At 54.0% G+C, this 27,654-nt stretch overlaps 2 protein-coding genes across 2 annotated transcripts; both read left to right on the top strand.

Moving 5' to 3' along the window:
• Nucleotides 1-4,063: 4,063 nt before the first annotated feature.
• Nucleotides 4,064-14,876, top strand: VOLCADRAFT_96805 (uncharacterized protein; the record flags this gene model as incomplete). The annotated part of the gene is made up of 12 exons (XM_002955859.1): nt 4,064-4,938; nt 5,296-5,733; nt 6,040-6,278; nt 6,554-7,235; nt 7,562-7,667; nt 8,933-9,021; nt 9,315-9,501; nt 10,705-10,794; nt 11,195-11,320; nt 12,125-12,246; nt 12,904-13,301; nt 14,608-14,876. 12 exons carry the CDS (start codon nt 4,064-4,066, stop codon nt 14,874-14,876), a joined length of 3,621 nt encoding a protein of 1,206 aa, XP_002955905.1.
• An 8,203-nt stretch (nt 14,877-23,079) lies between these two features.
• VOLCADRAFT_66384 (uncharacterized protein) lies at nt 23,080-24,707 on the top strand (the record flags this gene model as incomplete). Its single annotated transcript, XM_002955858.1, has 3 exons — nt 23,080-23,289; nt 23,783-23,987; nt 24,394-24,707. Coding segments are annotated over 3 exons (729 nt in total), but the record flags the coding sequence as incomplete, so codon positions are not given.
• Between the last annotated feature and the right edge of the window lie 2,947 nt (nt 24,708-27,654).

The following is a 27,654-nucleotide window of genomic DNA, read 5'->3' as shown; positions in this document are numbered from 1 at the left end:
CCGTGTACCAGCTACTACATTAAGGTCCCGGATGTCAAACACCGATTTTAGCCTTTCCTTGACCTTATCAACTACTGCCAAATCCTTCACAGCAACCAATAAATCATCAACTTAGACCAGCACATACACACGCTCTCCAATGGTGTGGTCACTGTCTGGTACCCGCATGTACACAGTGCAGCCAAACACACACAGATTTGAAATATCGGGCACCTTCTGATGAAAACGCTGGAATGGCGTGCCCTCCATGGTGCGGACTGGTGAGTGATTCCGCACGTAATCCACAGTGCTTACAGCAAACGACCACACATTTGTAGGCAATTCGGACTCGGTCAGCATTGCGTGCACTTTTTGCAGGAGTGTCCTGTTCAGCCGCTCTGCATGCCCATTTTGTTGTGGGGTGGAAGGGGCAGACTTCTGATGTTCTATGCCCTTACATAATAACTGCTCAGCTCTTGATTTGACCGGTGCAAGACTTCATCAAAATCCCTACCCTCCACCTGGGCAAAACCTTTCACCACCAAACGTGCCTTATAGCGCACAAATTCACCATTCGCATCGTGATTCAGGGTGTAGACCCACTTCACAGGCAACGCATGAACACCTTTCGGAGGAACATCCAGCGTCCAGTTGCTCTGTTGTGCTCAATTTTATAGCCCAATGGTATCGAGAATGGTTTGGTTGTGTAACGGTATGTGTGAAGGCGCTCAAGTAAACGACTCCGAAGTGGTTCACAATAAGGGTTCACAGCTCGAGAATACAACATGGCCTCTGTGTTTGCCCCCCGGAGGACACTTCCCTACCTCCAGTAGGCCGGCTGCTAGAGGCTGTTTGTGAGGTTAGCCATAGCCTCAGGTTCTATTAGCACCACTTTTCTGGTGCTAATGTAGTGCAGATTGAGGCCAGTAAGATGTTCCTTCCAATTTCTCCCACTAAGATGGAACTAGGGTGCAGCCCCCTAATGCCATCGTAGGCTTGCTTCTTGACCGTAGCTGCCTAGTTTGTTTTGACGCACATTGAGTTATGCCCACGGTTGAAAAATGATGGTGACAAGGAGGTCGACACCGCAAAGTTTTCTGTAGGTACGACGCTAACCAATGAAGGCTGTAGCAGGCACGAATGAGAAAAGGGATGGTGGTTCCCGGAGACATCATGGTACGGAGCTGCTGCCACCTGGACTGGAGAGGACACTCCTGAAAATCTGCAACTAGCCTTACTTCGGGGGCTATAGGGGCTAATAGACGCAGCAGACATAGTCGAACGAGCCGGCACTGACATCCTGATGTCAGCAGCTGCTGAGTCATCCTGAGGGGCCCCCTACCCTACTACATTTGCGGTAGATCTGCTGCCTCGGTTGCGATAGTTTTTCTACCAGTGATAGCTCTTAGACCGAGGCGACAGTACTTTTATCCATCAGGAGGGGGGGAACGTAGTCGCTCGTGTGCGACATGGAATTCTTGCAGGAAACCATGTTGTGATAAAGGAGTTTCGAGCGATGGAGCATCCAAATGAAATAAGCAGCCGTGTGGAACAAGCCAATGCCCTAGGGTATATGAATTCGCACCGTCCGTGTGCGACGTGGGGTGTCACGGTATGGAACCGTTGAGAACCTGAGCTGCGCACTTTCTCTGCATTTCACTTCGGAGTCGCGTACTCGAGGGTCACTCGCACACATACCGTTACACACCTGAGGAATTCTTCCTCAGCTTCTATAGGGTTTTCTTTAGGGTTTTTTCTCATCTTCTATGTCTGAGTGTAGCTGACACTCAGATATAGAAGATGTCGTACAGATTTCCTGAGGTAGGGACAGGACATAAAATACTTCGAAGGTCTCCCAAACGGAAACGCAGCTTAAGGGAAGCGCATACATCAACTATTCGAATGTTTTACAACAGGGACCATTCAATCTGAATTAGTTGGGTGCCGACCCGCACATGCACACGCGGGAACGGAGCGCGCGAACAACATCTCATTAACACGCATTTGCAACGGCAAGCCTTCTGCGCGGGCCTTGACCACATTATCTGGTCAGGCCAGATCACTTCGTATCATTGGGCTGCTGTAGATGCCAGATGGCCGACTACATCCGACAATGGAAGCCAAGCTGTTGTTGTTGGGGTGTCACACTGTGGGAGGCTCGCTCCGAGAAAAGGACGAGCACCGGGGGCCCTGACCGGGCCGAAACACAGCGCAGGGATAGGCGCGCGGCTCTACGTCCGTCTGTTCCTCCGCGCGCGCCTCACTCCCTCACTCACGCCAACCGGGACACTCTCCCAGCCCCTGGCTAGGCATCACAGCGGCGCAGAAGGCTAACTAAGCGAGAGGCGCCATTTCGCCTGGCCTGCCTATTCGCGCGCTCTCGTCCTCTTTACCGCCAAAACAAGAACAAAGAGAAAACACCACCGGGGGCAGGGGTTCTACTCAGGGGGCTCCACTACACATTCAAAAACCGAGGCAAGGGAAGACCTACCCACGTGTTGTTGTATGATAACACGGACCCGTATGGATTATTCTTAATAACGGGAACTTTTTTATCTGGTTTTAATTCATATTGGGTATAATATAATAATTTGCAATCAAGCACAAACACAACGCAAGGACCAATTTCGGAAGACCTGTGACCTGTGAACAACTTTCAAAACGCAACGGCTTAGGCCCCGCAGCAGTCACCGATGCTAACCATTCGCATTACTGCACGTGTGTATAGGTTTTAGGGTTGACGCGATAGGCTTCCGAGCCAGAGTTTAAATTTTACAAATGCCAACCGGCGTGGTTGAACATATATACAGCGGTTAACGCGAAGAAGCTCTTGTCGGCCATGTTGCTTTTGCTGTTATACAACATATGATGCCTCGTATTGTGGCGTGGGCGGGTGCATTCACTGGTTGCGCGCTGGTTGCGGAAGCATCGCAGTCACGTCACCAGTCAGTTTTCGGTTGGTGCAGAGGGCTACTGACCAGTCCACTCTACAATCAGCCCAGACGCTCCTCGGGGAAGCATGAACGCATGACAAAAGACCCATGCACCCTTAATAAATATTAATTTAGCCATGGTTGTTACGCCATCGCAGGTCTGCCAATACTGCGATAAGCCAGCAAAGAAACCAAGTGGCCGTGCGTTCGCGCATCGATGTTGCATAACCGACGGCCGAGGAAATCCGAAAAATGTTGCACCAACTCAAACTGCAACGGTCATCGTTATTAAGGCATGCCTGCATCGTGCTTGTCACGCCGTACCCTGTCACTTCCTGTTGCCTTCTCACCCTAGGTTTGTCGTACTTGGACTAGCCGACGCGACACCGAGCTACGGGCTCACCTGGAAGGCAACGCTTCCTAAGGCGCGCCACCACCCGAGCGACGTGGAGCCCCACTTGTTTACCCTCCATAATCTTCCAAAAATATGCGTATTTTAGTGCTCTGTATACCACCTTGACAAGGCCACAACGCATACCCTGATCAGATTCTTGCCTCGTGTCTAGCTGTACCTGTCAGACAGGTCTTGTCACAGCTCCAAGATTTTTTCTAGGCAGGCAAACTTACTTCAGCACATAATCGCAACATCAATGGTTTAATTTCTTTACTTTTGAATACCATTGGATTGCGCACTTCAATTTACCATTTGGCCTTTTTTTTGTCCACCGCAAACCACTGCAAACAAACAAGTTACAAATATAATAGGTTTAGGATGGATTACCTATGCATCCAAGCTCAGTCTGGAAGTTAGCTGCTGGAATAGTGGCGGCAGCAGCAGCAGCAACAGCAGCTAGTTGCCGGTCGTCGCCTCTTCAGTAAGAGTGCACCTGCAGCTGCCGCAACAGCAGCGCCAGCGCCAGCATAGCAGCTTTATTCACCTTCCGTCATCTAGACGATTTACCTATATTTCCAGTGGTACGCAGCGCTGCCAGTTGCCGATCGGGTGATCTGGAAACAGGTGTCCTACGTAACCTAGCCACATTTGCAAAATCAAAGTCCCCGCCTCACGCATTGACACCATCGTCCCGAATCTTAAAGAGCACGTGCTGTACTCATTCAAGCCCAGCAGGCCGTCTTGCTTTGGCGTCCTTATGACCCCGCACGACAAGTTCGTCGGTGTCCAAAAGCAGCTCCATCTTCACCGCCCGACCTCCCCTTCTTTTGCTGCTGCTGTGGCCTACGATACCTTCCTCTTCCAGAGCCCCACCACCGGCACCGCCAACGGAACCACCGGCACCGCCAACGGAACCACCGGCACCGCCAACGGAACCACCGGCAACGCCACCTCTTCAGAGGTTGTAGCTGCTGCGGCCTTTTCAGCTGATCATATCGCAGCCGAAGCGGTGCCTGCTACCATTACCACTGCCGCCGCTGCTGCTGCTTCCGAAAACGGACCGCCGCCTGTTACCACTGAGAAGACTGCCAGTCGACCAGACGGCACAGGCGACGCGCTGATGGCGCAGACGTTCCACCACCGGCGTTTGCATTATCGGCGTTCTCAGCCTCATTTGGCCGCTCCGCCGTCGGCTGCTGCTGCTTCGGCAGAATGCATCGATACCGAAGAGGTGCAAACTAGCGGAGGAATGACAGTAGCAACAGGGCCAGCATCAGTGCCAATGGCAGAGACGGCTCCAGGAATACTAATCCAAGAACCTTCGCAGGCCGCTGCGGCGGCGGAGGCCGCGGCGGTTGTGGCCTCATCATCGCGCACCCTCTACAGGTCTAAGCTGACGCCGCACCTCCCATACGGCAGTAGCGCCGCCAGGTATCCGTCACAGCAGCGGGCGCCCACACACCAGGGCCATGCGCCCCACTGTGCACCTCGCGAGGGCTACCGGCGCCTCGAGCAGCGACCCATGGGTCGTAATTTCCGGCAACCAGAGGAGGTCAACTCCCTCGAGGTTGACCTTCAGGGGTCGGCGGGGCTCGATCCCGGGATTAACGAGCTGCGCCATACCAAGTCACAGTCCGCTGTTCGGCTCACGACAACAATTCGAAGCATCAGCACCGGGACTGCCGCCACCGCCACTGCCACCGCCACTGCCACTGCTACTGCCACTGCTACTGGCGTCCTTTGTGAGCTACTGCGTCCCTCTTTGCGCGCCCTGCTAGTAGCCCAGCCGCCTCGATTGCTCCTGCCTAAGGAACAGCCGCCACAGCAGCCGCGACAGCAGCCGCCTCCGCCGCCGCCGCCGCCGCCGCCGCCGCAGCAGCAGCAGCGGGAGCACCCTAAAAGGTGCTCGCTTTGGAGCTGGTCGCGTCGTTCGTCTTCCTCCGCCGTCTTTCCCTCGGTTTCCTCCTTTCGTTATGGGCTACGTAGCAGGCTACCAGCCCTCCAGCTTGTGTTTCTTATGACACTGCTGCTGGCGGCGACAGGGGGCTTGCTGGCAGCAGGGCGCCGAGCGCACGGCTTGAACCCGTCCACTGAGGAGGACGTGCTCCTGCAGCTGCCGCAATTACAGCCCGCAACACTACCCATCACCAACGCCGTGGCCATGGCGGAACGGCGGGCGTTAGGAGAGGTAGCTACCCCAAAAGCTTACACGACGGTCGCGCTCAAGAATGCGGCCGTCGCACCTTTGAGTGGTATGACAGCGGCTGGCGATGGCGGTGCTGGAGTACGGCAAGAGAATGTACGGGGAGTCGCTGACGAGGATGGTGCGTCACAAGGTTTACGGCTAGCGTCTGCTGGGAATGATGATTCCGCAACAGTCAAAAAACGTCGCGGGGTGTACTACAGCTCTGTGCCGCAGGCCCTGAGGTCTGCCCGGGCAAGCGGAACGGGTGGCGATGCTCATGGCCGCCGAGTCGTGCTTAAAGGAACCGCTGCCACAAACGGCACTGATATCAATAGTAGCAGCAGCAGTAGTAGCAGTAGCAGCAGCACCAACAGGAGCAGCCGGAGCAGCCGGAGCAGCGGGAGCAGCAGCAGTAGTAGCAGCAGCAGCAGTAGCACCAGCAGGAGCAGCAGGAGCAGCAAGAGCGAGAAGGGAAGTCGCGGCAGTAGCAATAGGAGTGCTAATTTTCGTGCAAGCACTACCGCCAAGCACATCAACGTCGAACACAGCGCCAACTACAACACCAGTCTTGGTAATGGTAGCAGACAAGCTAGGAGTAGCGGCAGCAACAGCAGCACCGTTCATGGGTACAGTAGCAGTAAAGACATTACTTCAGCGGCTGCTAACTCTTCGTCTCCGCTACTTAGCGGCGCAATGTTGCTGCAGCAGTGCCTAAACAAGCGATATGAGAATGTCGTCGCGGGGTGGGAGGATGTGGGGACCGCCAGAGCGACGGTCAAAGTCATCGGTAAGTTAAAACCCCAAGTAAACGAAGCATCGTGAATCTATCAAGGGCTCAAGCATCTATTACCCGCGCACTGCAACGCACCGCAACGCCATGAATTTGGCAGGAAACGCCCTTCTGCGGTCGATCGTTATGCACTGTTGGTATCCCCAAAGAGCTGCTTACGGGGTCCCCTCAGTATCTTTTTCCTCTTTACCGACTTTCAGCTCTCCTCCCACATTCCGCTCATGTTCCTCCTCCTCCCCCTACTCCTGTCGTCTCGAAATCGCTTCCCGCAGGTACTTGGTGGTCGACACGCAAGTCCACCGTGCCCCTGACCGTTGTCACCCAACTGTCCGCAAACCGACTCCAACAACTTAGAGCCATGTGTCGCGCTTGGCATGGACCCCTCAGCGCCGTAGTGTACGTGCCCGTTCAGCTGGGAGATCCGAAAGTTATCGCCGCCGCCACGGCTGCTGGCGACGATGGGGACGACGGCGGAGGTGGCTCGTCAGCGGCCGGCAGCCGTAGGTCTTCCCGGCGCCGCAACCTTGGGGGCTCGGGTACAGGCAAGGGCGACGGTAAACGCAAAGGGAATGGGAAAGGGAAGGCGAAAAGGAAGGGGGGTGGCCGGCGGCGACCCCTCAGCGAAGTAAGCTTCAACGATCATGTTGTTAGCGGCAGCAACGACTATGGCATAAAGCATGGAGGGAGCAGCGACGGGGTCGGCGGCGATGGTGGAGGCGCGTCGGCGTTCCTGGCCAACGTCACAACGCGGCGGCAGCTTCGATCGGTCCATCGCTCCGCGCCAAAAATTGGCGAGACCGGGTTTGGCTTCCTCACGGCGGTTGCACCACCGCCACCGCCGCCGCCACCCGCACCCAGCGGCTCCGAGCCCATGTTGGGTTTGGCGCAGCTGACTCTTCTGCGCGACACTGTGGACGAAGTGCGTGCATTTTGGCAGGAAATCGAGCAAAAGAGGTGACCGGGTGCAAGGGCGGCAAGTTGTCGAGGGATAGAGATTCTGTCCAAAACGTCAGATAGAGATTCTGTCCAAAACGTCAGATAGAGATTCTGTCCAAAACTTCAAACCCTCCAACTCACATGCATACTGCATTTGTGTGTTCCCTCCGGAAAGTAGTTATAGTTGAGGTCTGGACTCCGGTTTCTATTGTTCTCCATAGCTTCATCTCGTAATGTCGTAGTACATCAAAGATTATCCTTCAGCAACATACATGCACCTGCTCACGCATACCTGTTACGTAACTAGCTAAATTTTTAAAACCTAACACCCATTATTGAACCAGATGGTGTGCGCTTGACGTGATGCTGGTGTACGAGCTATACAACGAGGCGCGAGCCTTGAAGACACTCTACCCGGTCAACATGTTGAGGAATTGGGCGCGTCTGCAGGTGGGTGGACTGGCCTGCGCGCGTGTGCTGGTGTGTTTAAATGATCTGAGCCGCAATTAGTGTGTGTCTTGTTTTGTGTGGTGTAGTTGTGTGTTGTTGTGTGTTGTTGTGTGTTGTTGTATGTTGTGTGTGTTGGGGTGTGTGTTGTGTGTGTGTGAACGTTACAAGTAAACTGACCAGGCCTGACACTGGCCAGGGACTGCTGCCCATCCCAAACGGAAAGACGGCCTATGCTCTCTCCCGCGGACGGGAGAGCGGCGCGAGGGGGGCCTCTGCCCCCTCCTAAGCAGCCGAGAGCCGCAGGTCTGCTAGCTTCGCTCTCCTCCCCCGGCGGTGGGAGAAAAGTGTGTGTGTGTGTCTGTGTGTGTGTGAAGGTTACAAGTATCTGACCAGGCCTGACTGTGTGTGTTGGTGTGTGTGTTGGTGCGTGTGTTGGTGCGTGTGTTGGTGCGTGTGTTGGTGCGTGTGTTGGTGTGTGTGTTGGTGCGTGTGTTGGTGCGTGTGTTGGTGTGTGTGTTGGTGTGTGTGTTGGTGCGTGTGTTGGTGTGTGTGTTGGTGTGTGTGTTGGTGCATGTGTTGGTGTGTGTGTTGGTGTGTGTGTTGGTGCGTGTGTTGGTGCGTGTGTTGGTGCGTGTGTTGGTGCGTGTGTTGGTGCGTGTGTTGGTGCGTGTGTTGGTGCGTGTGTTGGTGCGTGTGTTGGTGCGTGTGTATTGGTGTGTGGATCTTGCATGCGTGTCCCGCTGGGGCCGTGACTTTGCCTCTTATGCGCAAACGTGCATAACGCACCAGCACGAGCCTGCATGCCACTCCTACGCAGGCCGCATGCACGGTTTGGGATAGCTCAAGGTATATAGCTGTAGGCAAACCCTCGGGTTACGGGGCGGCAAGCCTGGGGCTTTAGGGTTTACCACTTAGGACGATAGGAGGGGGAGGTATGATGACCCAATCGCTGCTTGCTGCGTGCACGAAATCCCCGATGAATGGTTACCTCACAGTGATTGGGAGGCTGGGAAGTGACCGCTAGCGGTTGGTAAGGCTGCCCATTGCAATTGCACGCAATTGCATGCGCATTGTGTGTGCATTGCATGTGATGAAGTTTAAGCTCTGGTATGCAGCTAACTTCATGAGGTTGATGATGAATGCATCTATGCTCGTCACACCTTGATTGGGGTTGATGGTCCTTGGTTGCGGAAATTGACTTGGAGCAGCGGGGCACATCTTGGTGTGCGTGCGTGCATGCTCGTGCATTCCATCTTTGCATTCAGGCGCGCACCCCCCTAATCGCCATGTTGGATGTCGACATGCTTCCCAGCCGGGATTTGCTTCGGGACATGCGCAACAAGGAGACTGCAAGGTAGGTGTCAGCTCTGCCGTACGTCGTCGTACGGCGTGTTGAAGATAATTGAGTCTCGTGTTTAATATAATATAACATATATAATATTGTATTGTACTGTATTTCATATTGTATTTTATTATATTATATTTTCATAGCATATTTATTATATTAGCTGGGTCCTGCACTGTCAACGGTGTAACGTACGATACAGAAGATCTGCAGCACCGTATGTAAAAAAATTCGTGTAGGCGTCATGTGGAGTCCTGTGTCCCTCAGGCCGCCGCCGCCGCTGTCGCCACTGCTGCGACCAGGTCCGGCTCCGCCGGCAGTAGCAGCGGCGGCGGCAGCAGTGGCAGTGGCGCGGACAGTGGCGGTGGCGGCGACTGGCGCCCGGCCGTGTACGTTCTTCCGGCCTTCCAAACCGCCAACGAAACCTCCACCGCCGAGAACATTCGCATCGCCGACAGGATGGCGAATCTGACCAAGAGCCAGCTAGAGGTGCGCAGAGTGAATTTCCTTGCTGGTGGGCGTCGTCGGGTGGGCGTCCTATCCACTTACCTTCCAACACTATTAATCGGCTGAAGTGGCTGAAGTGGCTCGAGTGGCTCGAGTGGGTCGCTGAATCAACACCGAACAGCAGCCCAATTACTGCTCCACCACTGTCTGCGCTGACACATGTTATATGAGATTCCGCTTCTGTACTCACCAATCCACCTCCGCGTTACCCGGCTAACGGCGGGCCGCTCCAGGGGGGCCCCCGAATCAATCGACCGCCCAGGGGCCGCCAAACGAAGGCTACTCTTCACCGCATGTCGCCGCATGTCCAACGCAGCAACCAACGCCGCAACGATGAAATATTCTAGAGGAGGGAATCATGATTTGGAATAACACACAAACATATACATAAATATATACAGATATACATACAGGCATAGCGTGGATGCCAGGGAATGCGGAGAAGAAAGAATGCGTGTGCCCTCCAGCTTTAATCCAGGGAAAGAGGCGCCAGGGGAGGCGGCGGGAAACTAACCCAGTATAGTGTTAGTGAATGTTCACTACTCATTCTTTCATTTTACGACATAGAAAGGCTACCGGGGGTATATGCGGGGGAGGGAGGCCTAAGCCGAGGAAGAGTATCTTCACATATACCACCCAGAACGTGTCATGTGATGTGATGTGACATGATGTGATGCAGCTAGCTTATGTGCAATCATAGGATTGCACAATGCAATCATGGGTGCTGAAATAAGCCATACGTGTGCATGTATGTATGTATGTTTGTTGTTACAGGGTAGTAAACTTCGCCAGCGGCCCCCTTTCCCGGGGCAGTCCCTGCTCTCCCCTGCTAGAGGGGCACCCTAATCCGTCACCCCATCCGACTTCAGAATGTATTCATTGGGTTCGGCAACTCACCACCGGCATCCAACCAAATCTAGCGGATCAACGGCGCATCAACTTAATTCCAGATCAGCTCGCAAGTTGAGATTATCTCGTCCTACACCTTCCATACGACGGGGGGTTCCCTCCCATCTTATCACTCCACAAACACCCGAGGAGCCGGCAGGCGGATTTGAACCCGGGTCGGCCGGGAGCAGAAGTCAGGCCTTAACATCTGCCAGCCGCCTGCCATATAATATGTATGTATGCATGTGTATATGTGTGTATTGTGATGTGTATTGTGATGTGCGTTGGGAGGTGCAGGTGGCTGTCGTGGTGGAGGCGGCGCTGCCATTCCATGTCCGCAACTTCCCCGCGGGGCACGGAGCCACCGACTACCTGCGCTGGTTCAAGGTCAGCAAGTCAACAGGCGTCACATACAGCCACACAAGAGGCATGGGATAACAACTTAGGATTTTGCGCACACATCATATGGTGGATGCGAATCCAGATCTATTATTTCTGCTCCCCAAATCCCCTCTTCGTAACTTTGCTTCGTCTTTCGAAAGGACATAAAAAAATGAATCGATGTCACCTCATCGACATGATTGATTGTCCGTCATGTTGTATGTTTTGCTTGCTGCGGGCTGAAAGGCTTCTGCGAGTGAATTATTATTGTGTGTTAAGCGCAATAAGTGTACGGCATGTACAGCAGCTAGCGGCACGTCGTTTGATGATAATGTGCGTTGTGGTATGTGTGATTCCATGCATGGTGGATCCTCCCTCTCTGGATCCCGACGGCCTCTGTCTGCAGCAAGCGAACGAGGCCTACGACATTTCATACGCGCGCAAGTTCGAACCCTGGTTCATGGCGGGCCGCCAGGTGGTTCCCTGGCATGATGTACGGCTGCGGGGATACGGCCACAACAAGATCATCCAGGTGAGGAGGCAGCGGGGCGGGGCGGGGCGCTCTTGCTGCTGGTTATCATATATGTTGTGGTGATGGCATCTGCGCGTTTCTGTGCGAACATTCATGTCTGTCCTACTGTAGCTGCTACACTTTATTGCTATTGTAACAACCACACACACACATTATTGCTGCCATAAATAAGCAAAGCTGAGTAATAGATTACTGTAGAGGCCATAATGGAAAGAGATTATTATTACTTCAAATAATTTTTTCCTGGAAATGGTTCAGGTTTTAACAGGGGCTGAATTTAGGGCTGAGCGTTTTCGGTCAAATTATACCTTATGCGTTAGGTTTTGAGGAGTCTAGGTTCCTTTGAAATTGCTTTGCCTTGCTGGAACTTGCATCCTTATGTATTGCCGCCCCCGGAGGACAGAGCGACTAATAATTAAGAGCTCTTTGTTGTGGTACTTTCTCTTTGCTTGCGTCCATCTCGTCCCCTCTACGCCCTCTAGGCATGCTGATCGTCCCGCCGCTGCCTGCGGGAACGAAAGGCTGCGGACGGCTTTCTAGCCTTCTACCCTGCCTGCCTCCATACGCGCGTCCATCGAATCATTTTGCGTGTTCTGTTAGGTTCTGTTAGGTTCTATTGGATCCCGCTTACTGCCGTCGACATGGAGCTCCCTGCTTTCTAGTATGTACAGACTGCCTCTTAGCAAAATGATTATGGTGCTATAATACAAAGTTAACACCGGAGTCCCACTTCCTTACATTATTTCTGCATTTCCCTATCTGGAAAAATTAACCGCCGACGGGATTCCACCCGCCATGCATCAGGTGGCGGCCACCAACGCAACGGGCGCGCAGTTCAAAGTGCACCCACGCGCATTCTTGATCCATCGGCCGCATTCCCGGAGCACCGCTCGCGGAGAGCTGAGCGGCGACACAGTCGAGTACAGGTAAATGTGTGAGCTAAGTGGTGCTATGTGAGCAGAATAGCTTTGCATAAGAAAGCAGCACTTCTTGTTTGTGTTCTTTTCTTACAATTTTATGTCCCAACGGCGAAATAATATATTAATTATAATATATTGTAATTTGTATATAAAAGCTAGTCAAAGTTGTTTATGTTATATGCAGTTGTTCCATGGAGGCATCGGCGTGAAGCTTCATCTATTCAAAATAAATATTTTCTTTTACTCAGCGCTCTTCACAGGAAATGTATCACATCAGGCTGCCGGGTTTACAGAGCAGCGTGTTCGAGGGCGAGCGAGGCGAGTGGCTGATCGCCATTTGTGTCGAATCCTATTACCTCTCCCTGAGGTCGCTTGGCGCCGCTTCTCTCCTGGTCTGCACGTAGAGTTTCCTCCCTAAAATTATCCATGTATGTATATATATTTATATATCCCTCTCCGTTATTACGTTTGCTTACGAAATATATACTGCAGCTACAGGAAATGTCGGCGGTAATTGCGCTAAACCAATTATAGTAGCATAAGACCATAGCTGTACTCTTCGCGACATGCATTCGTTCGGTGTCCTGGCATCACAACGCTCTCTCCTCCTGTCCGGCTATGCTACCTGCCGCATGCGCTGACCGGCTCCCGGCCGACACGCAGGCGACTACTTCGCGGAGTTATGCGGAATGTTACGGGGTCACTGCTCCAGAACCTTCCCAAGATCGAGACCTTGCTGCAGGAGTTCCAACAGCTGCAGCATCAGGGGCAGCAGGCCCCCCCGAAGCCGCCGGCCGGACAACAACGACGACAACGACAAGTTGATGCACATAATGGCGCTAGCGCTGGCGCTGGCGCTGGCGCTGGCGGTAGCCGTAGCCTCCAGCAGCAGCTGCGAGAACGTGCTTTCCGTCGCAACCTTCTACAAATGATAGTGAACGGAGCCCAGCCGACAGAAGCATCAATCAATGAAGGAGCGTCAGAAGTAATTCGGCAGCCGCAACATCAGCCGCAACAGCTTGAGGTCAAATCGCCGCCCAGATCGCCCGCTAGGCCGATTGGTCGGCGGCCATGGGATGTGACGGGTCCAGGCGCGGCGGCGGCAGCTGGCGCCAACTTCGTCACCGCCGGGACCGACTCCGTCGCCGCCGCAGGGGCCAGCTCCGTCGCCGCCGCCGGGGCCGACTCCGTCGCCGCCGCCGGGGCCGACTCCGTCACCGCCGGGGCCAGCTCCGTCGCCGCCGCCGGGGCCGACTCCGTCACCGCCGGGGCCAGCTCTGTCCCTGCCGCCGGGGCCAGCTCTGTCCCTGCCGCCGGGGCCAGCTCCGTCGCCGCCGCCGGGGCCGACTCCGTCGCCGCCGGGGCCAGCTCCGTCGCCGCCGGGGCCAGCTCCGTCGCCGCCACCGGGACCGACTCCGTCGCCGCCGGGGCCAGCTCCGTCAATGCCACTGAATCCGGGAAAATCCTTGGGGCCCCTGTCTTAGCTGGGCCTCGTCAGCGTCATGTGCACCATCAGGAGGCGGTGCTCCCGGGAAGTGAAACACCGGCCCTGGCATCTGGTCCTGCTGCTGCTGCTGCTGCTGCTGCTGTCCAGCCGCTGCTGCAAGAAGGAGAACAGTCACCATTGCTGTATCCGCTACAACAGCAGCCGCCGCCGCCGCAGCAGGAACAGCAGCAGCAGCAGCAAAAAAAGCCGCAGGAGGGACGGCAGCAACAGCCGTCAGCGCATAAAGATGAAATGAAGTCGGCGGGGAAGCCGCCGGCAGCTCCTCCAGCTGCCTTAAGTCCTGAATTGCAGGTACGGCAGCTTATCCAGAGACATGTGTATATACGGATGCGCACATGCGTCGCTTTGCCTGCTTGGTTCACCGGCGGTAGCTTTCGCGTGTGGGAAGGGTCACTCCTTCCTAACGTATGCATGTTTGGCATATGCAGTTGCTTTATGAGAACTAGTAAAGACTGTGCGCGCGGGGCGCTGCAGTGCTGCGTGTCAACTATGTAGGTCATCCGTTTCAATCAATACACTATAAAAGTCTTCCATGCAGGAGGTGATTGTGCCAGCAAAACCCATTCTTTCTAAACACCTTCAAAAACATCCTCAAAAGCAAATTTCCAGGTTGCGATTCCTTGCACGCCTGCAGCTGACCTTGTGCACTCAGAACGACTCGAAGCCTGCCTTGCTCTGCAAACTCGACCTCAGGGAGAATCTTACGTCTGTTTGACAAGATCTCTACCCCCGAGGCGAATTGAACTATTTGAATGGTTAATATTTCTATCCAGTTCCTTACCCGCCCTCTTTCACTCGCACCTCTTTTTCCCTATAAAACATATATATGTAGCAACCCGTCAACCTGCATTCACGCATAGCAAACACTAACGGAACGTGCGTGGGGGGCCACATTATTACCAAACAGCTGATCGCCCGGAGACACGCGGATTCCATCCTACAAGAGCGCTTCGCTGACAAGCTCAGGTACAACATCTTCTGGAGCAACCTCAACGTCTACAGGTCGGCCCGACAGGCAATGCGGAGTGAGGGCGGCTACGTACCAGTGCTCGACCCCGGCACGCAGCACTGCCTCGATGTCCTCCCCTGGTGGGCACCTGGCGACGGCAGCGGCGGTGTGGAGGTGTAGACGTGGGCAGTAGCAGTAGGCATTGACGGCATGGCGTAGGCAGCGGCTGTAGCCGCTGGAGTTGGTCAACTGTAGCTTGCGGCGGATGCAGGTAGGCGGTGGGTCTGGCGTTGGTGGAGTTCGCGGAATTTATTATTGATTTGTAGCGGCGCTGGTGACCATGGCGGCGGCGGCGGCGGCTGCGGCCTAGGCGGCGGCGTGGGCGTGTGGGCGTGTGGGCGTAGGCGTTGGGAAATGTTGAGGGACGTGCGGTGTAGGTGATGATTGCTTAGGCGTACCTAGCTTGGTTTGTTTGGCTGCAGAGCACGCTGCAAAGGGCTTATTAGATCGGTGCGAAGGGCTTACTAGACCGCTGCTGGCGGGCGCGGGTTGCATCTAGCCCTATTGCATCTCGCTGGGGCCCCGCCCGGGGAGGGTCATTCGATCCGTTCGTTCCAGCTGCTGCCAACGACAGCGGCGCCATCCGACGCTTTCTTCCGTACGTTTGTGTGCGTTATATAAAAAATATATGTGTCTATATGTATGTATGTATGTTGGTCATAGGAAATGTAACGTCGAAGTATCGTGATTGTGGGCAAGATTGATCTGCGGACAGAAGTACACAGCGGACAGTCAGATATGGTATGCATGGAGCAGAGCAGTAGAAGCATCCGGCCGCAGCAGCATAATAGTTCATGCTTGTGATCATAAAAATACTAAAAATTTTCTAAGAGTGACTATAGAAATCCGAGTTGGTTGGGTGAGTTGGTACGGCACTTGATGCCGGTAAAGAAGGTCGTTCTGGTTTGCTGGTGAGTGATTTGGGGGTTTCGTAGCTATTTAATGGTCGGTGCTGTGAGGCGTTAGGTGTCCAGGCCTTGTTGGTCGCCGCGTGGTAGCTGGTCTCCACCCGGCCTCCACCTACCTAGCGAACGACGACTTATTTCAGTTGCTTGCAGGTACCCTCTGTACGTTTAATGATTCCTTATGAGAACGTGTGGTATCCGCTTGATACTGTAGGCCTGTTGTAAGACACTTCTGTATAGTGATTGATGGTCTGATGAACGCATTACACCTCCAAATCTCTGTAAAGCGCTGTAATTGCAGGGCCTCTACTTAAATCATTACGCTACTGCTTTATGAGGTTTAAGGTCCTGGGCTCAATTTCTGGGTAGAACCCCGACATCCCCGGGAGCGTGACATTATTTATGACAAGCTGCTGAGATGTGGAGTTGAGGTCACAGTTGATGGACCAAGATCCGCACGCTGGATCGGTGCCGATTGCTGAACCCTCTGTCGCTGCGGATGTTCGGGTGAACGGATGAGGAGGGATCCTAGAAGGCAGGATCAACCGCCTTGGACTATCAGTTCGTATGGCGTAGTACAGTGTGGTAATATTACCATTACCACTATACTATGAATGGCGGATGGTGCTGTATGGTGATAAGTCGTCCGATGTTCAAGAGGCCCAGAAGCCTCCCACTCTGTAACAACAACAAAAAATACATATCACCCCTTATATTAATCTAGCGGAATGCGATTTGTTACAGCGGACCCCGAACGAGTGGAGTGCACCATCACAACACGGTGGGCCTTATAGCTTGCACAGTGTGTGTGTGTGTGTGTGTGTGTGTGTGTGTGTGTGTGTTACATGGTTGGGGGGTGCGTGACCCCATACCTGTAAAACTACCCATACGAGCCGAAGGCCCAAGGGCCTAAAAGCCACGGAGACAAGTCGGGTGTCGGCTTCCTCGAAGCCGGAAAAAGGGCGGGCCCCACCTGCATCCGTACAGGCCGGTAGCTAGCACGGCACGTGTGACAATTGATGGGTAGTGTCACTGCGGTGGGAGATGTGCTTTGTTGCAGCAGTACTGATGGTGTGGGAGCTAAGCTTGCACCGGCGGAATCGTCAGCACCGCCTGCGGGCTCCACGCGAATCGCATCCATCCCGGGTGCATGCCGCATGGACAGTGCGGCAGACCGCAAGTCGGAATGCCCGTGCGGGCAAATTGGTAACGCAAGCTGAGTGAAGTTCGGTGCTGTCTGTGATGTTTATCCCCGAAGCGCCAGCGGCCTCAGCAATCCGCCCCACAGCCGCGACCTTCATCGCGGCACACCGCAAGTCTTCGGAGGCCCCGTGCATTGGCCAAAGTAAATGTACAAACAAGCAGCTTGTGTATTTCATATAGAAATGAAAGCAAATTTGTTGGCCTGCTGGTGGCATGTCGGATTGCTCATGCCGGCAAATGGTAACACAAGCTGGGTGTTCGAGTTATCATACGCCGTCATCTCAGAATTCCATTATGAGATACGCGGCAGCTTTCGGGATGAAATTTAGCGCGAGAGGCGTTGATGTGACTTTTGAGGTCGGTGAATGGAGGCAGCTAAACTTGTTTTTGCTCATACGGTCTTTGTTAGCTACATGCGAGATACCTTGCAGTAGAGAATGCTGTATAGTACCGATAACGCGTTTCAGCCGGGTGAAATATTATGTTTGATCCGTTACACACTCAAGGCATGGGAGTTCGAGTTATCATACGCCGTCATCTAAGAATTCAAATATGAGATACGCGGTACCTTTCGGGATGAAATTTAGCGCGAGAGGCGTTGATGTGACTTTGGCCTCGGTCAATTGAGGCAGCCAAACTTGTTTGTGCTCATACGATTTTTGTTGGCTACATGCGAGATACCTTGCAATAGAGAATGCTGTATAGTACCTACAACGCGTTTCAGCCGGGCGAGATATTATGTTTGGTCCGTTACACACACACACACACACGGACATGGGCAATCCTACAGGTCGGGGCCCCCTGGGGCGCTTCGCGCTGGGGCCCCGCCCAAAAAGGAAACACCGCACATCAGCCCAGACTAGCGTCCCGGGTCCTGCTAGCAAAACCGGATGCGATCCTCCGCCCCAGAAAAGCCAAACGGGCCGCGACCTCCAGCAGCCAGTTTGTCGGGGGGCGCCTTACAAAAAGCTTACGAAGACTTGTCAAATCGAACATTGGTGGCTTGGGAAACTTATGTACGAATTTCACAGCAAAGTGCGACTCAGGACGGAGATGCAGGATCGAATCCTGCCGCCTGCCCCGATCTGCTATTAATTTATACGACGTCGATGCCTGGGGACCGACGGAATCAGCCTGTTGATGTTGGTAGGGTGCGGGCCGCCAGAGACAGGTATTGTATTACGACCGACACTCATACATGCAGGCGGCTGGCGGCAGGCGGCTGGCAGAGGTTAAGGCCTGACTTCTGCTCCCGGAGTGTCCGGGTTTAAATCCGCCTGCCGACCTCTCGGGTGTGGGAGAGGTGTTGAATTGGGAGGTGGTCCCCCATGTTATGGACGGTGTAGTACGTGATAATATTTCACTTGCGAGCTAACCAGGAACTAAGTTGATGCGCCGTTGTTCCGCAAGATTTGGTTGGATGCTGGTGGTGAGTTGCCGAACCCAACGAATACATTCTGAAGTCGGATGGGGTGAACGGATTAGGGTGCCCCTCTAGCAAGGGAGAGCAGGGAACTGCCTCGGGAAAGGGGGCCGCTGGTGAAGCTATACCACCCTGTAACATCATACATGCGGAATGTGAGATCCAAAACAATAGGACCCGAGGGGTCCGGGCCTAATTATCAATAATGGGGGACCCGTAAAACTGGGTTGCTCAAATTCACTAGCTGATTGCATTCCGTATTAGATGTACTCCAAAGTAATGTAACATTTCTCCCCAAATTGAACTCGCTCTGTACCCTGTGACAACGCACTAGGTAAGCTAGCTGATGACCGGCCCGACATGTCCACAAACTGACATTAATTGACCTGGAACACCTTTCATGTGCAGCTGGAGCCTGGCCTGTGCATGGCTGGAACGGAACTTTGGCCGCAGCCGCAGCCGCAGCGAAATAGGGCATTTTTATCTAGCCGCGTCAGGCCGCCGAGTCTAGCTCACCACACCAATCAAACGTCCGCGTAAAGCCGAAAAGCGAAGCTAAGCTGTAATTAAACAAGAGCATTAAGCGGGCTATATGGCTATTAGAATAATTACAGTAGATCGGTCGATGCTGTTGCTGTCGAACATTACGACACTTACGGAGGTTGGTCTGTACTGGAGGAATTGTGCACGATGCACGTATGAAATGATGTACATACGCAAAAAATCTAGCGTTATATTTCTAATATACAGAATCTGGGATTGGCCTCAGATGAACTCCGTGTCCCCCGATCCGCAAAGCCCTAGCTAACCGCAAACAGTCGTGAGGGTCTGGGACTTCGGTCGTCACGAGCTGACACTTCATCCTATCTTGCATCACATATCTTGTGGAAAAGAAAGCCTTGATGTGGAGAGCGGATCAAAGGAAGCACATTGGCAAGTTATGGTAGAGAATGAATCGCGTTGCGAGTATAACTGTAAAACCGACCGAGGGCACCAAGCGCTGGGTATAACATTAATGCACCGCATCCGGGGATCCATACGCAACACATAAGCACCGGAGCGTGCGATACCGGTAAAGTGCGATTTCAGGTCCGCCCCCATCTATACCAGAGCGGTCCCTTCACCAAAACGATGCAGATCTAAGCAACATCGACTGTGCCGCCTCGTCCTTGCCATACCCAAGTGAGTAACATCATTTTCACACGGACAAATAGACTGTCACTTATTTGTGCCATATATATCGCGCAAGAGCTACATATCATGCCTACACCCTGCATGAGGATTTGGCAGTGCGCGCGACTGAAGGCGGCTGTAGCTAGAATTGCGTTGGGGGGCTGCTCGCGCGGTAATGGTACTGTCGGGAGTCGGGGGTGGGCGTTGGCAGGTTGGAGCTGGAGGTGTGAGCCAACCTGTTGTATTGCATTGTTGCACCGTTCCCCCGTGAAGTGTGATTCGACACTGCTGCTGCTGCTGCTGCTGCCGCTGCTGCTGCACGACAGAACGGTACAATAGCGCGACGCGGAGCGACCTCAAAATGCAGTAAAGCTGGTGCTGAATATTCATACATGTCTGCACATGAAAGTCGCAGTTTTGTGCGCTCACACAGTGCGTGTGTTATGCACTCTTGGTTGGGGCCGAATACCGATGCGTCACATAATAGGGCCGCGAGCGCCTGCCTCATAACAACAACCTACATTCAAAAATAATAATTTTTAGAAACTTCTTAAGTCTGATACTTTTCCACGGTAAAGGGTTTGGGGTTACGAACTTGATGAGGCGACACAGAGAAAAGCACTTGGCGATATCGGGTAGCAAAGTGATTAACAAAGCTGTGGGGATTGTCTTCTTTAGGGCAAATAATTGGGTGGTTACTGACATGAACTGCGGTGAAGGGAAAAGCAAGCGCTTCATGGGGTGTCTGTACTGCTCTTTTCCAGGCGGGGCCTGTAGCCACCTATGCATACATTCCTATCACACTCGCGCCCATATCGATACCTTCGCGCTTTTGTAAGCCCTAGTATTTGCCGGCCAATATTCAGCCCCAGTAAAAGCCCGCTCGGTTGAGTATGCGAGAGGGCAGGTTAAGGCTGTACAGGTACCTCGCACGCGGGAAAAACAACCAATAAGTCGGATACCGAAGTGCACAAGGTTTTATCTCATGGAGATGAATATTACCACTGGCGATAAGCATCAACTGTATCACCATTCCCTGGGTGTTACTGGCATCAGGTGGACCAGGGTGCACGTACCTTCGCCGCTCTGGCGTTAGCTTCCTAAAGAAAACTGACGAAGTCTAAAGCCATCACTTATATTTTGCATATTGAAAACGCTGCCAGGAAAGCACATTAAGGTTGTCGTCCGGCATAACTTGATTTGCATTACACACTTCCCAGAAGTACGTTCGGAATAACACTGCATGGACGCAGAAGCTGTACCAAGGAAATGGTACTCCATGATTGATATGTATGTACTTAGTATAAGACGATAGCTTCTTAAAGGAATCATTTTATTGCAGACAAAGGTTATGCCGTATGGCGGTGGCTTGGCCAGATTGCCCTGCCATTTATGTAAAAAAGCCAATAACGTCTATGTACAATTATTTCAGTTCAATAATTGAATTTTAGGGGCTTTGGGGTCAACGCGTGAACCTCTGGCTGTGTCGTCCGTATGGGTGCGACGACTCAGCCAAGGCTTGAAATTGGGGTGAGTCCTTGCCAAGCTTGCGCGTTTTGCCTCATAAGCTTTGGACCTGAACCCTTTGGGTAAGAAGCTGGCTTTCATCACTCCCTGGCATCATCCGCGCTTGGTACGCACAACGTTTGCAGGGCAAGGAGCTGCGACCCCTTTGCCGAATCGGCGAGGGATCATACGCATGCGTTTTCCTGGCAAGTATGTGCCAGGGCCCGGCGAACAAGGATGAGTCCATTGTGCAACATGAGCACATGGCTGGTGGGCTCTGTGCAATCAAGGTGTTCAAGTCCAAGAGCAAAGAAGTACGTTCATAAGGCTTCAGATCACGTTAAGGCACATGTTTTCGGAGTGACGTATTTCCAATCACAGCTTTCCGTGAGCGACCCTGCCTTCGCTTGCTCGGATTTGCAACTCCCCTGGCATAACCCCGAGGGCGGTCCTGACCCGGGGTCGGTTGACAGCCCAATCCCGCATGCATGGAGCGACATGTACGAATATCCCCAGTACGGCATGCTCACCAGCCCTAAAGCCGCGACCTTCATCAGTGGGCCAGTGTCTTCAGATTTTGCTGGAGCCAAGCCTACCCGATATATCTCCCTTTCCTTTCCCTTCCAGACTCCAACTCCCTTTTACCTACATCCCTTAATCCCTACAACCATCTTTCCTCCAAGTAACTTGTTTCCATGTTCATGGTCCCCACCGCCTGCATGGCACCCTCCACACGGCATGTCGACACTCAGGTTGTGCAGCTGGCGAAGAGGGAGGTGATGGCGCACGCCGCCCTCAACGGCCACCCCAATATATTGCATCTGAGGGGCGCACATCGCAGCGGCGGCGGTCGGCCCGTCTTGGTGAGCTCTATCTATCCGCGTCATCCAGTCATCTATCCAGCAGCTGATTTCCAACACCTAGAGCCCTCCCAACCCTCCCATAGGCATGCAAGTCATCCATAGATTTACGGGCATCCGGTTTGAGAATAAAATTACAGTTGGCATGGAATTCAATTCTGACAGAAGCAAGTAACACAAACAAACACGCACGCAAACTCGCGCACAAACAAGCAAGCTAGCTAGCTAGCTAGCAAGCCCCCTACGTGCCTGCGACTAGGAAGAGTTCCAGATGTGGAAGGTATGGTATAACACAATATCAAAATGTGGATACTGTAGCCTGTTCAGGCTCCGAGCAGGGCTCAGAACAGTAGTATTGCCTAAAAAGGCCCTCGACCGGTGCTAGCCCCATACATCTTCTCGCTCTTGGTCTGCCAAGCTTGCAGCAAGCCCCTTTCCTTACATGGCCTCTCTAGCTCCACCTAGCTCTCTAGTTTCTAGATGCTTGGCATGCTAAGAAACTTCCTTGGACCTTGTAGGTCCGTTCTACAAATGTTTGCTGTTGGGATTACACAGCTTAGGGTGTAGGGGTGTGTATATGTGTGTGTTTGTTTTACACCTCGGTTGCGTTACCCAGAGATGAGTCACGAGCGCCCATACGAGCCAAGTGGAGACCCAAGAGCCTAAGAGCCACAAGCTATGTGGCTGGTGTGTGTGTGTGTATGTGTATGTGTGTGCGCCGGCCCCTTCCCACATGTCGTGGGCCCCCTCATGCTTCTGTTTGCTGACTTTGCTGACATCTTGCTGTTGCAAGAAGTTTGGACTTTTGATGTTCTGGCATTCACTTGACTAAAACATCAGGAGGACTCAGGAGGCAACATCACAAAACCGCAGCATTTTGCGTCTGTTGTCGCTTGGGTGGACGGAATAGAGCGTCCCGAAACCGGCACACATGAACCCAATCAGACGAATCTGTCGGCTGGTGCCGGTGGCCCTGTAATAGCTGCTGGCGGCTGAAAAGGTATTTATAGGTGCTGGCGGCGGAGCGCCTTAGCACGTACTTATCGATGATGTGTGTGCTGCACTATGTACAGCTACTGCAGGCCCCTACGTTTGGGATTTCCTTAGCATCTCGGATCCACTTACCCCAAGTCAACACCCATCGCCAGTCCTGAAACCGATGACGCCTAGGCGCCTGGTAATCCCTTCCTACTCCTCCGTCGCCTAATTCCACCCTTTCACACAGCTTTTGCGTAACTGCTTTTTCCATCAGCATGTCTGCCCACTCTATCCGCATCTATCCTTCTAGCCCCCATCTTAATCCCACCCCAACCCCCTCCTACCTGCACGTTCAGCTTCTGGAGTATTGTCCAAGGGATCTGCAGTCTGAGCTCCGCAAGCATCCCGCCGGACTGCCCTCCAGGAACGTCAAGCTGCTCGCCTGGGAACTGCTGCAAGCGCTCCGCTTCATGCATTCCAAGAAGGTATCACAGTGCTGTACAACGTGGAAGAGTTGTCTTGTACGGCAGTGTACGACACGGCGGACAGGAGACGTTCATCGTCCATCCACCCTGGATTGCTGTTTGTAGTATATCCTCCGTATTGCTACATGTAACCTTGCCCCTTCAAACCTGGTTTCCTTAAGCTTAGCAAATCTTTGTGGTATAACGCATAACGAGTTCTACTAGATAACTTACATCAAAAAGATACTGTTCATGCTTTTTGTACTCAAAATCAGGACACGATCAGGACACGAGAGGAAAAACACGGGATTTTGTACACGTGCCGCTAAGAAAGTCGCCATGGACAAAACGACGTTTTTTTCCGACGTTTTTTCCCCCAATTTCATCCTCGTTCTCGTCTGTAGCCCCTCCGCATAGACTGAAGCCCTTGGTCCCCCACTCTGTGTGAGCCTCCCCTCCCTCCCCTCCTCCTGCCCTTCCTTCCATAAACCCTCTGACGTCATCATCACCACAGATTCTTCACAGAGACCTCAAGCCCGCCAACCTGCTACTCAGTACAGAAGGGGTGCTGAAGGTCTGCGATTTTGGCCTAGCACGCTCCGGCCCCCTACAGAATCCGCGCATAGGCAACCCTGGTGATGCACTCAGCAGCTACGTTGTCACTCGATGGTATCGTGCGCCGGAGATACTGCTTAATAAGCCGTACGGTACGGCATCTGGTGAGCCATCTGAGGTTACCACGGAGGTGGCAGAGCAGCTGGAGGGTCTGGGCGCGTGATTAGCCGCATTTTCTGTCCTTAGCTCGATGTGTTTTTGGCAGTACTTGAAGAAGAATCCGGGATAAATCGTGTACACAGTCACCGAATGCTATCTCTGCCTCCCTATGTCGGCTAGTGTTCCGTTGCCATCCATCAGATTCACCTCCCTGGAGTTGGGCATCATGGCCTCTCGCGCGCGTTCCTTCGGGCTTTCTGACCATCAGCAGAGCTGCTGATATTTTAAAAAGTTTTTATGTCCCGTTTTAGGCGGCTTACAGTTCAAGCGGATTAAAGAGGTTTTCCATTTTTGGTTTTGCCATTTTTGGTTTTGCCATTTTTGGTTTTGGTCTGGGGATCCTGAGGGCAGATATCTGGTCCGCTGGATGCGTCATCGCGGAGATGGCCTTAGGTGCTCCGCTAATCCCTGGGAGTTCCAGCGTTGACCAGATTTTCCAGATCTGGCGGTTGTTGGGGAGCTTGCAGCAACCCAGCTGCCGGCACGGCATGTTGGCTGCCGGTGCGCCGTCACCACTGGCGCGCAGGACGTCGTCCCTTCAAACCCGACTGGGAACACATTTGGGCACACAGCTCTTAGATTTGCTGGAAGCTGCATTGCGGACTAATCCGCACGAGCGAGCCACTGCTGAGGAGTTGCTGTGCATGCCGTACTTCAAGGAGATTCCGAAGCTAGTCGCCGGTACGGTGCTGGAGGCATTGTACGACTGGAGCATTGGGGAAAGTGCTGTTGCGTCGCCGGTGGTTGCCGCCGCTCGGCTGCAGGCGGCGGAACTGGATTTGCCGGTTCCGGCCAGTGGCCTGGGGGATGTGGCGATGGCGGCAGCATCGACACAGCAACTGCCCCTGACGGCTGTACGGCACGGCGGCGCTTCACTGCGTCCTCAAGCCCAAGAAGGCGAACAATCAACCCCCTCAACCTCGCGGCTAGGACAGGAAGCAGCGGGCCACACCACGGGCCACGGAACAGGTGGCGGCACAGGTGCAAGCGCAACAGCCACTGTACTGCCGGGAAGTCCGCATGCAACAAGATCTCCGCCACCGTACGGCGGCGGCATTGACGTTGCTGACAAACAGGATGGTGGCGGAGTTGAGGGCGCAGCTGGGCACACATGCACGCAGGACTCTGGCCGTGATAATTTTGATCAACGGCTCGCAAACGCCACTTTGGCCATGGCCTGCTCCCGTGCCGGATCTGTCCCGATTCTCCACGGATCACACCCCAACGGTAACCGTGGTGCCCTATGCCGTACAACCAGTATCGTACTACCCCGAAAAGTGTACAGCGGAAAGAGCGGCACCGTTACTCACGCAACTTGCGGTACCAATGACAACGACAATGATCAAGACGGGCAACATGGCGCTGGTGGTGCCGGTGCTGGTGGCAGTGCTGGCCTGTTCAGGCATCAGGCACGTGCGAGGGCGTGGGGTCGTCCAAGCGCGTTATCTCTCCGTAACTTCTTGTTGCAGGGCTCCACGCAAACGGTGTCGAGCATTTGGGAGGAGTCGAAATGGGGACTGGCAACGGTGGTGGGCTCACCCCATAATCCGGCAGAGGTGAGGCACACGAGAGGCGGTTAGGCTCCTTCGGCCCCTACAGGTTGGGTACAGTAGCTGGCCGCTGACGATGCCTCTGATGCTGGCGGAGCGGCTTAGCACGTATTTGTAGCAGTCCTGTGTGCCGTGCTATGTACCAGCAACTACATGTGGTGTGCGGCTCATGCGGCGAAAATCCCCAGGGGATCGCTGTAACAGTACCCACTAAAAATGTGAAGAAATTTGGGCCAAAGGGGTGTCGTCTGGTTTGTGACTGTTCATGGGGTCCAGCACCTGACAGGTTGGCTGTTGCTTGTAGGTTTGCCGTTGACTGGTCAGTTGGCTTCCTTGCTGGGTTTGCAACTGCTCCTTTCCTTTGCTCGCTCTCTCCAGTGTTTCCCTGCACGCGCCGTTTCAGGGTTTCCCTGAATACGGAGGAGTGCATCCAGGCCGTGCTTCCGCTGTTCGCCGGTCCGCTTCGTATACTGCGGCTACTTCTTATTGCCCCTCCATGACCCCCCCTCCTGGCCTGCCCGTTGGCTGACATGTGCCGCAGCAGGAGCTGGTCCAGCCCGGGAATCCCTTTGCTGACAGTACCCGAGGCGCCACTACTGATGGGCCCCCTCATGCCGCGGCCACTGCTGCTCTTAATCCGAAGGATTCACCTTTCCGGGATCTCAGGCCTGGCCAACACCAGCACATGCCGCCAGTAGACCAAGACGGGCCAACTGAATTCGGCCATCTTCCGACAGCGCTTTCCGTGGCTGGGTTCCTGAAGTCAGGGGTTCCCTACCCTGGCAAATCTCAACCCCAGCAACATCATCGTCATCATCAGCATCATCATCATCAGCAGCAACTGCAACTACAACGACAACTACAGCACCAGATATTGCGTGGCGACGCCGGATTAACAGATGGCGCTGGCGTCGCCGCCGCGGCCGGTGGCTGCATGCATCACGGTTTTGTAGCCACTACCGTACGACCATCCGCCGGGATTGCATCCTTCGTGGCGTCCGCTGTCGTACCCAGTAGCGCCGGTGGTCCTCCGTTGTCGCCATCAGTGATGGCGGCGACGGCGACGGTGTCCTGCAGCATTGTGGCAAGCGGCGCAGCCCCCGTCGCCACCACTGTCATGGCTGCTACATGCAGCGGCAATGATGTGGTGAAGGGCTGCACCGACGACATCAGCTGTGGAGGTTTGCCACGTCAGGAACCTGAGTTCGATATTCCTTCGATGCTGCGAACTGAACCTCAACCCGGCATCACAGGGTCGACCAACCGGGACTTCGTCCTGAAGATAGTAAGCATAATGGCAGGAGGAGGTAGCCTGCGTGATAAGCCCCAAAAAATAATGCCGGCAGCCAGTGGCAGTGTGGGTAATAACTGCCCAGATGGTGCACAGCCCTGGCCGCCAGCGGTAGCCAAGCCAGCAGCCGGACCGCCTGTACCGACTGCGGTTGCTACGGGGCCTGCAATCACCTTGGTTTCGGAGCCTATTCCACTAGGTAACGGTACGGAATCTATGCTACATAATCCATGTTGCTCTGCCCAGGCGCCCACCGTAAGCTGTACCTTAGAGATGCCAGTGGCGGTGACGGCGACCGCGACCGCGGTGCAGGCATCAGAGGTTCCTGGCTTGATATATAACGGCCATAGGAAGCGCGAGTTGGCGTCTGAATATGATGACTACACGATGGATGAAACCTGTTATTACAACACCGCATCTGCGACCTGGACCTGGAATGGTGTAACCGGGGGTGCACCGCCGCTGTGCTCGTGTGGATGCGGTGTCTTGGGAGTGGCGGGTAGGGATTACAAGGGAGAGGGGGCCCCGGCATGCGCGTTCGGCGGAACAGCGAAGGGGTGCGCACAAGTGCGTGTAGACGGGCACCCCAAGGAAGGGCCCGAAGGCGTGCAGGCCGAGGGGCTCGGTTGTGTGAGGGCGCTGCGGGAAGGTAGCGAGGACCAGAAGGGGCCGGCACTCGTAGGATGTGTGGGCCGTGGTGATGATGCGCTGATGGCGTGCAACGATCTCGGGCGTGGACGTAAAGGCTCTTTTCCCAGGCGCGTCCTGCTG

The sequence above is a fragment of the Volvox carteri genome (genome assembly GCF_000143455.1).
Source record: "Volvox carteri f. nagariensis unplaced genomic scaffold VOLCAscaffold_55, whole genome shotgun sequence".
Taxonomy (NCBI): Eukaryota; Viridiplantae; Chlorophyta; class Chlorophyceae; order Chlamydomonadales; family Volvocaceae; genus Volvox; species Volvox carteri.
The sequence above is the reverse complement of the archived record's forward strand: the minus strand, read 5'-3'. Positions and strand labels throughout refer to the sequence as shown.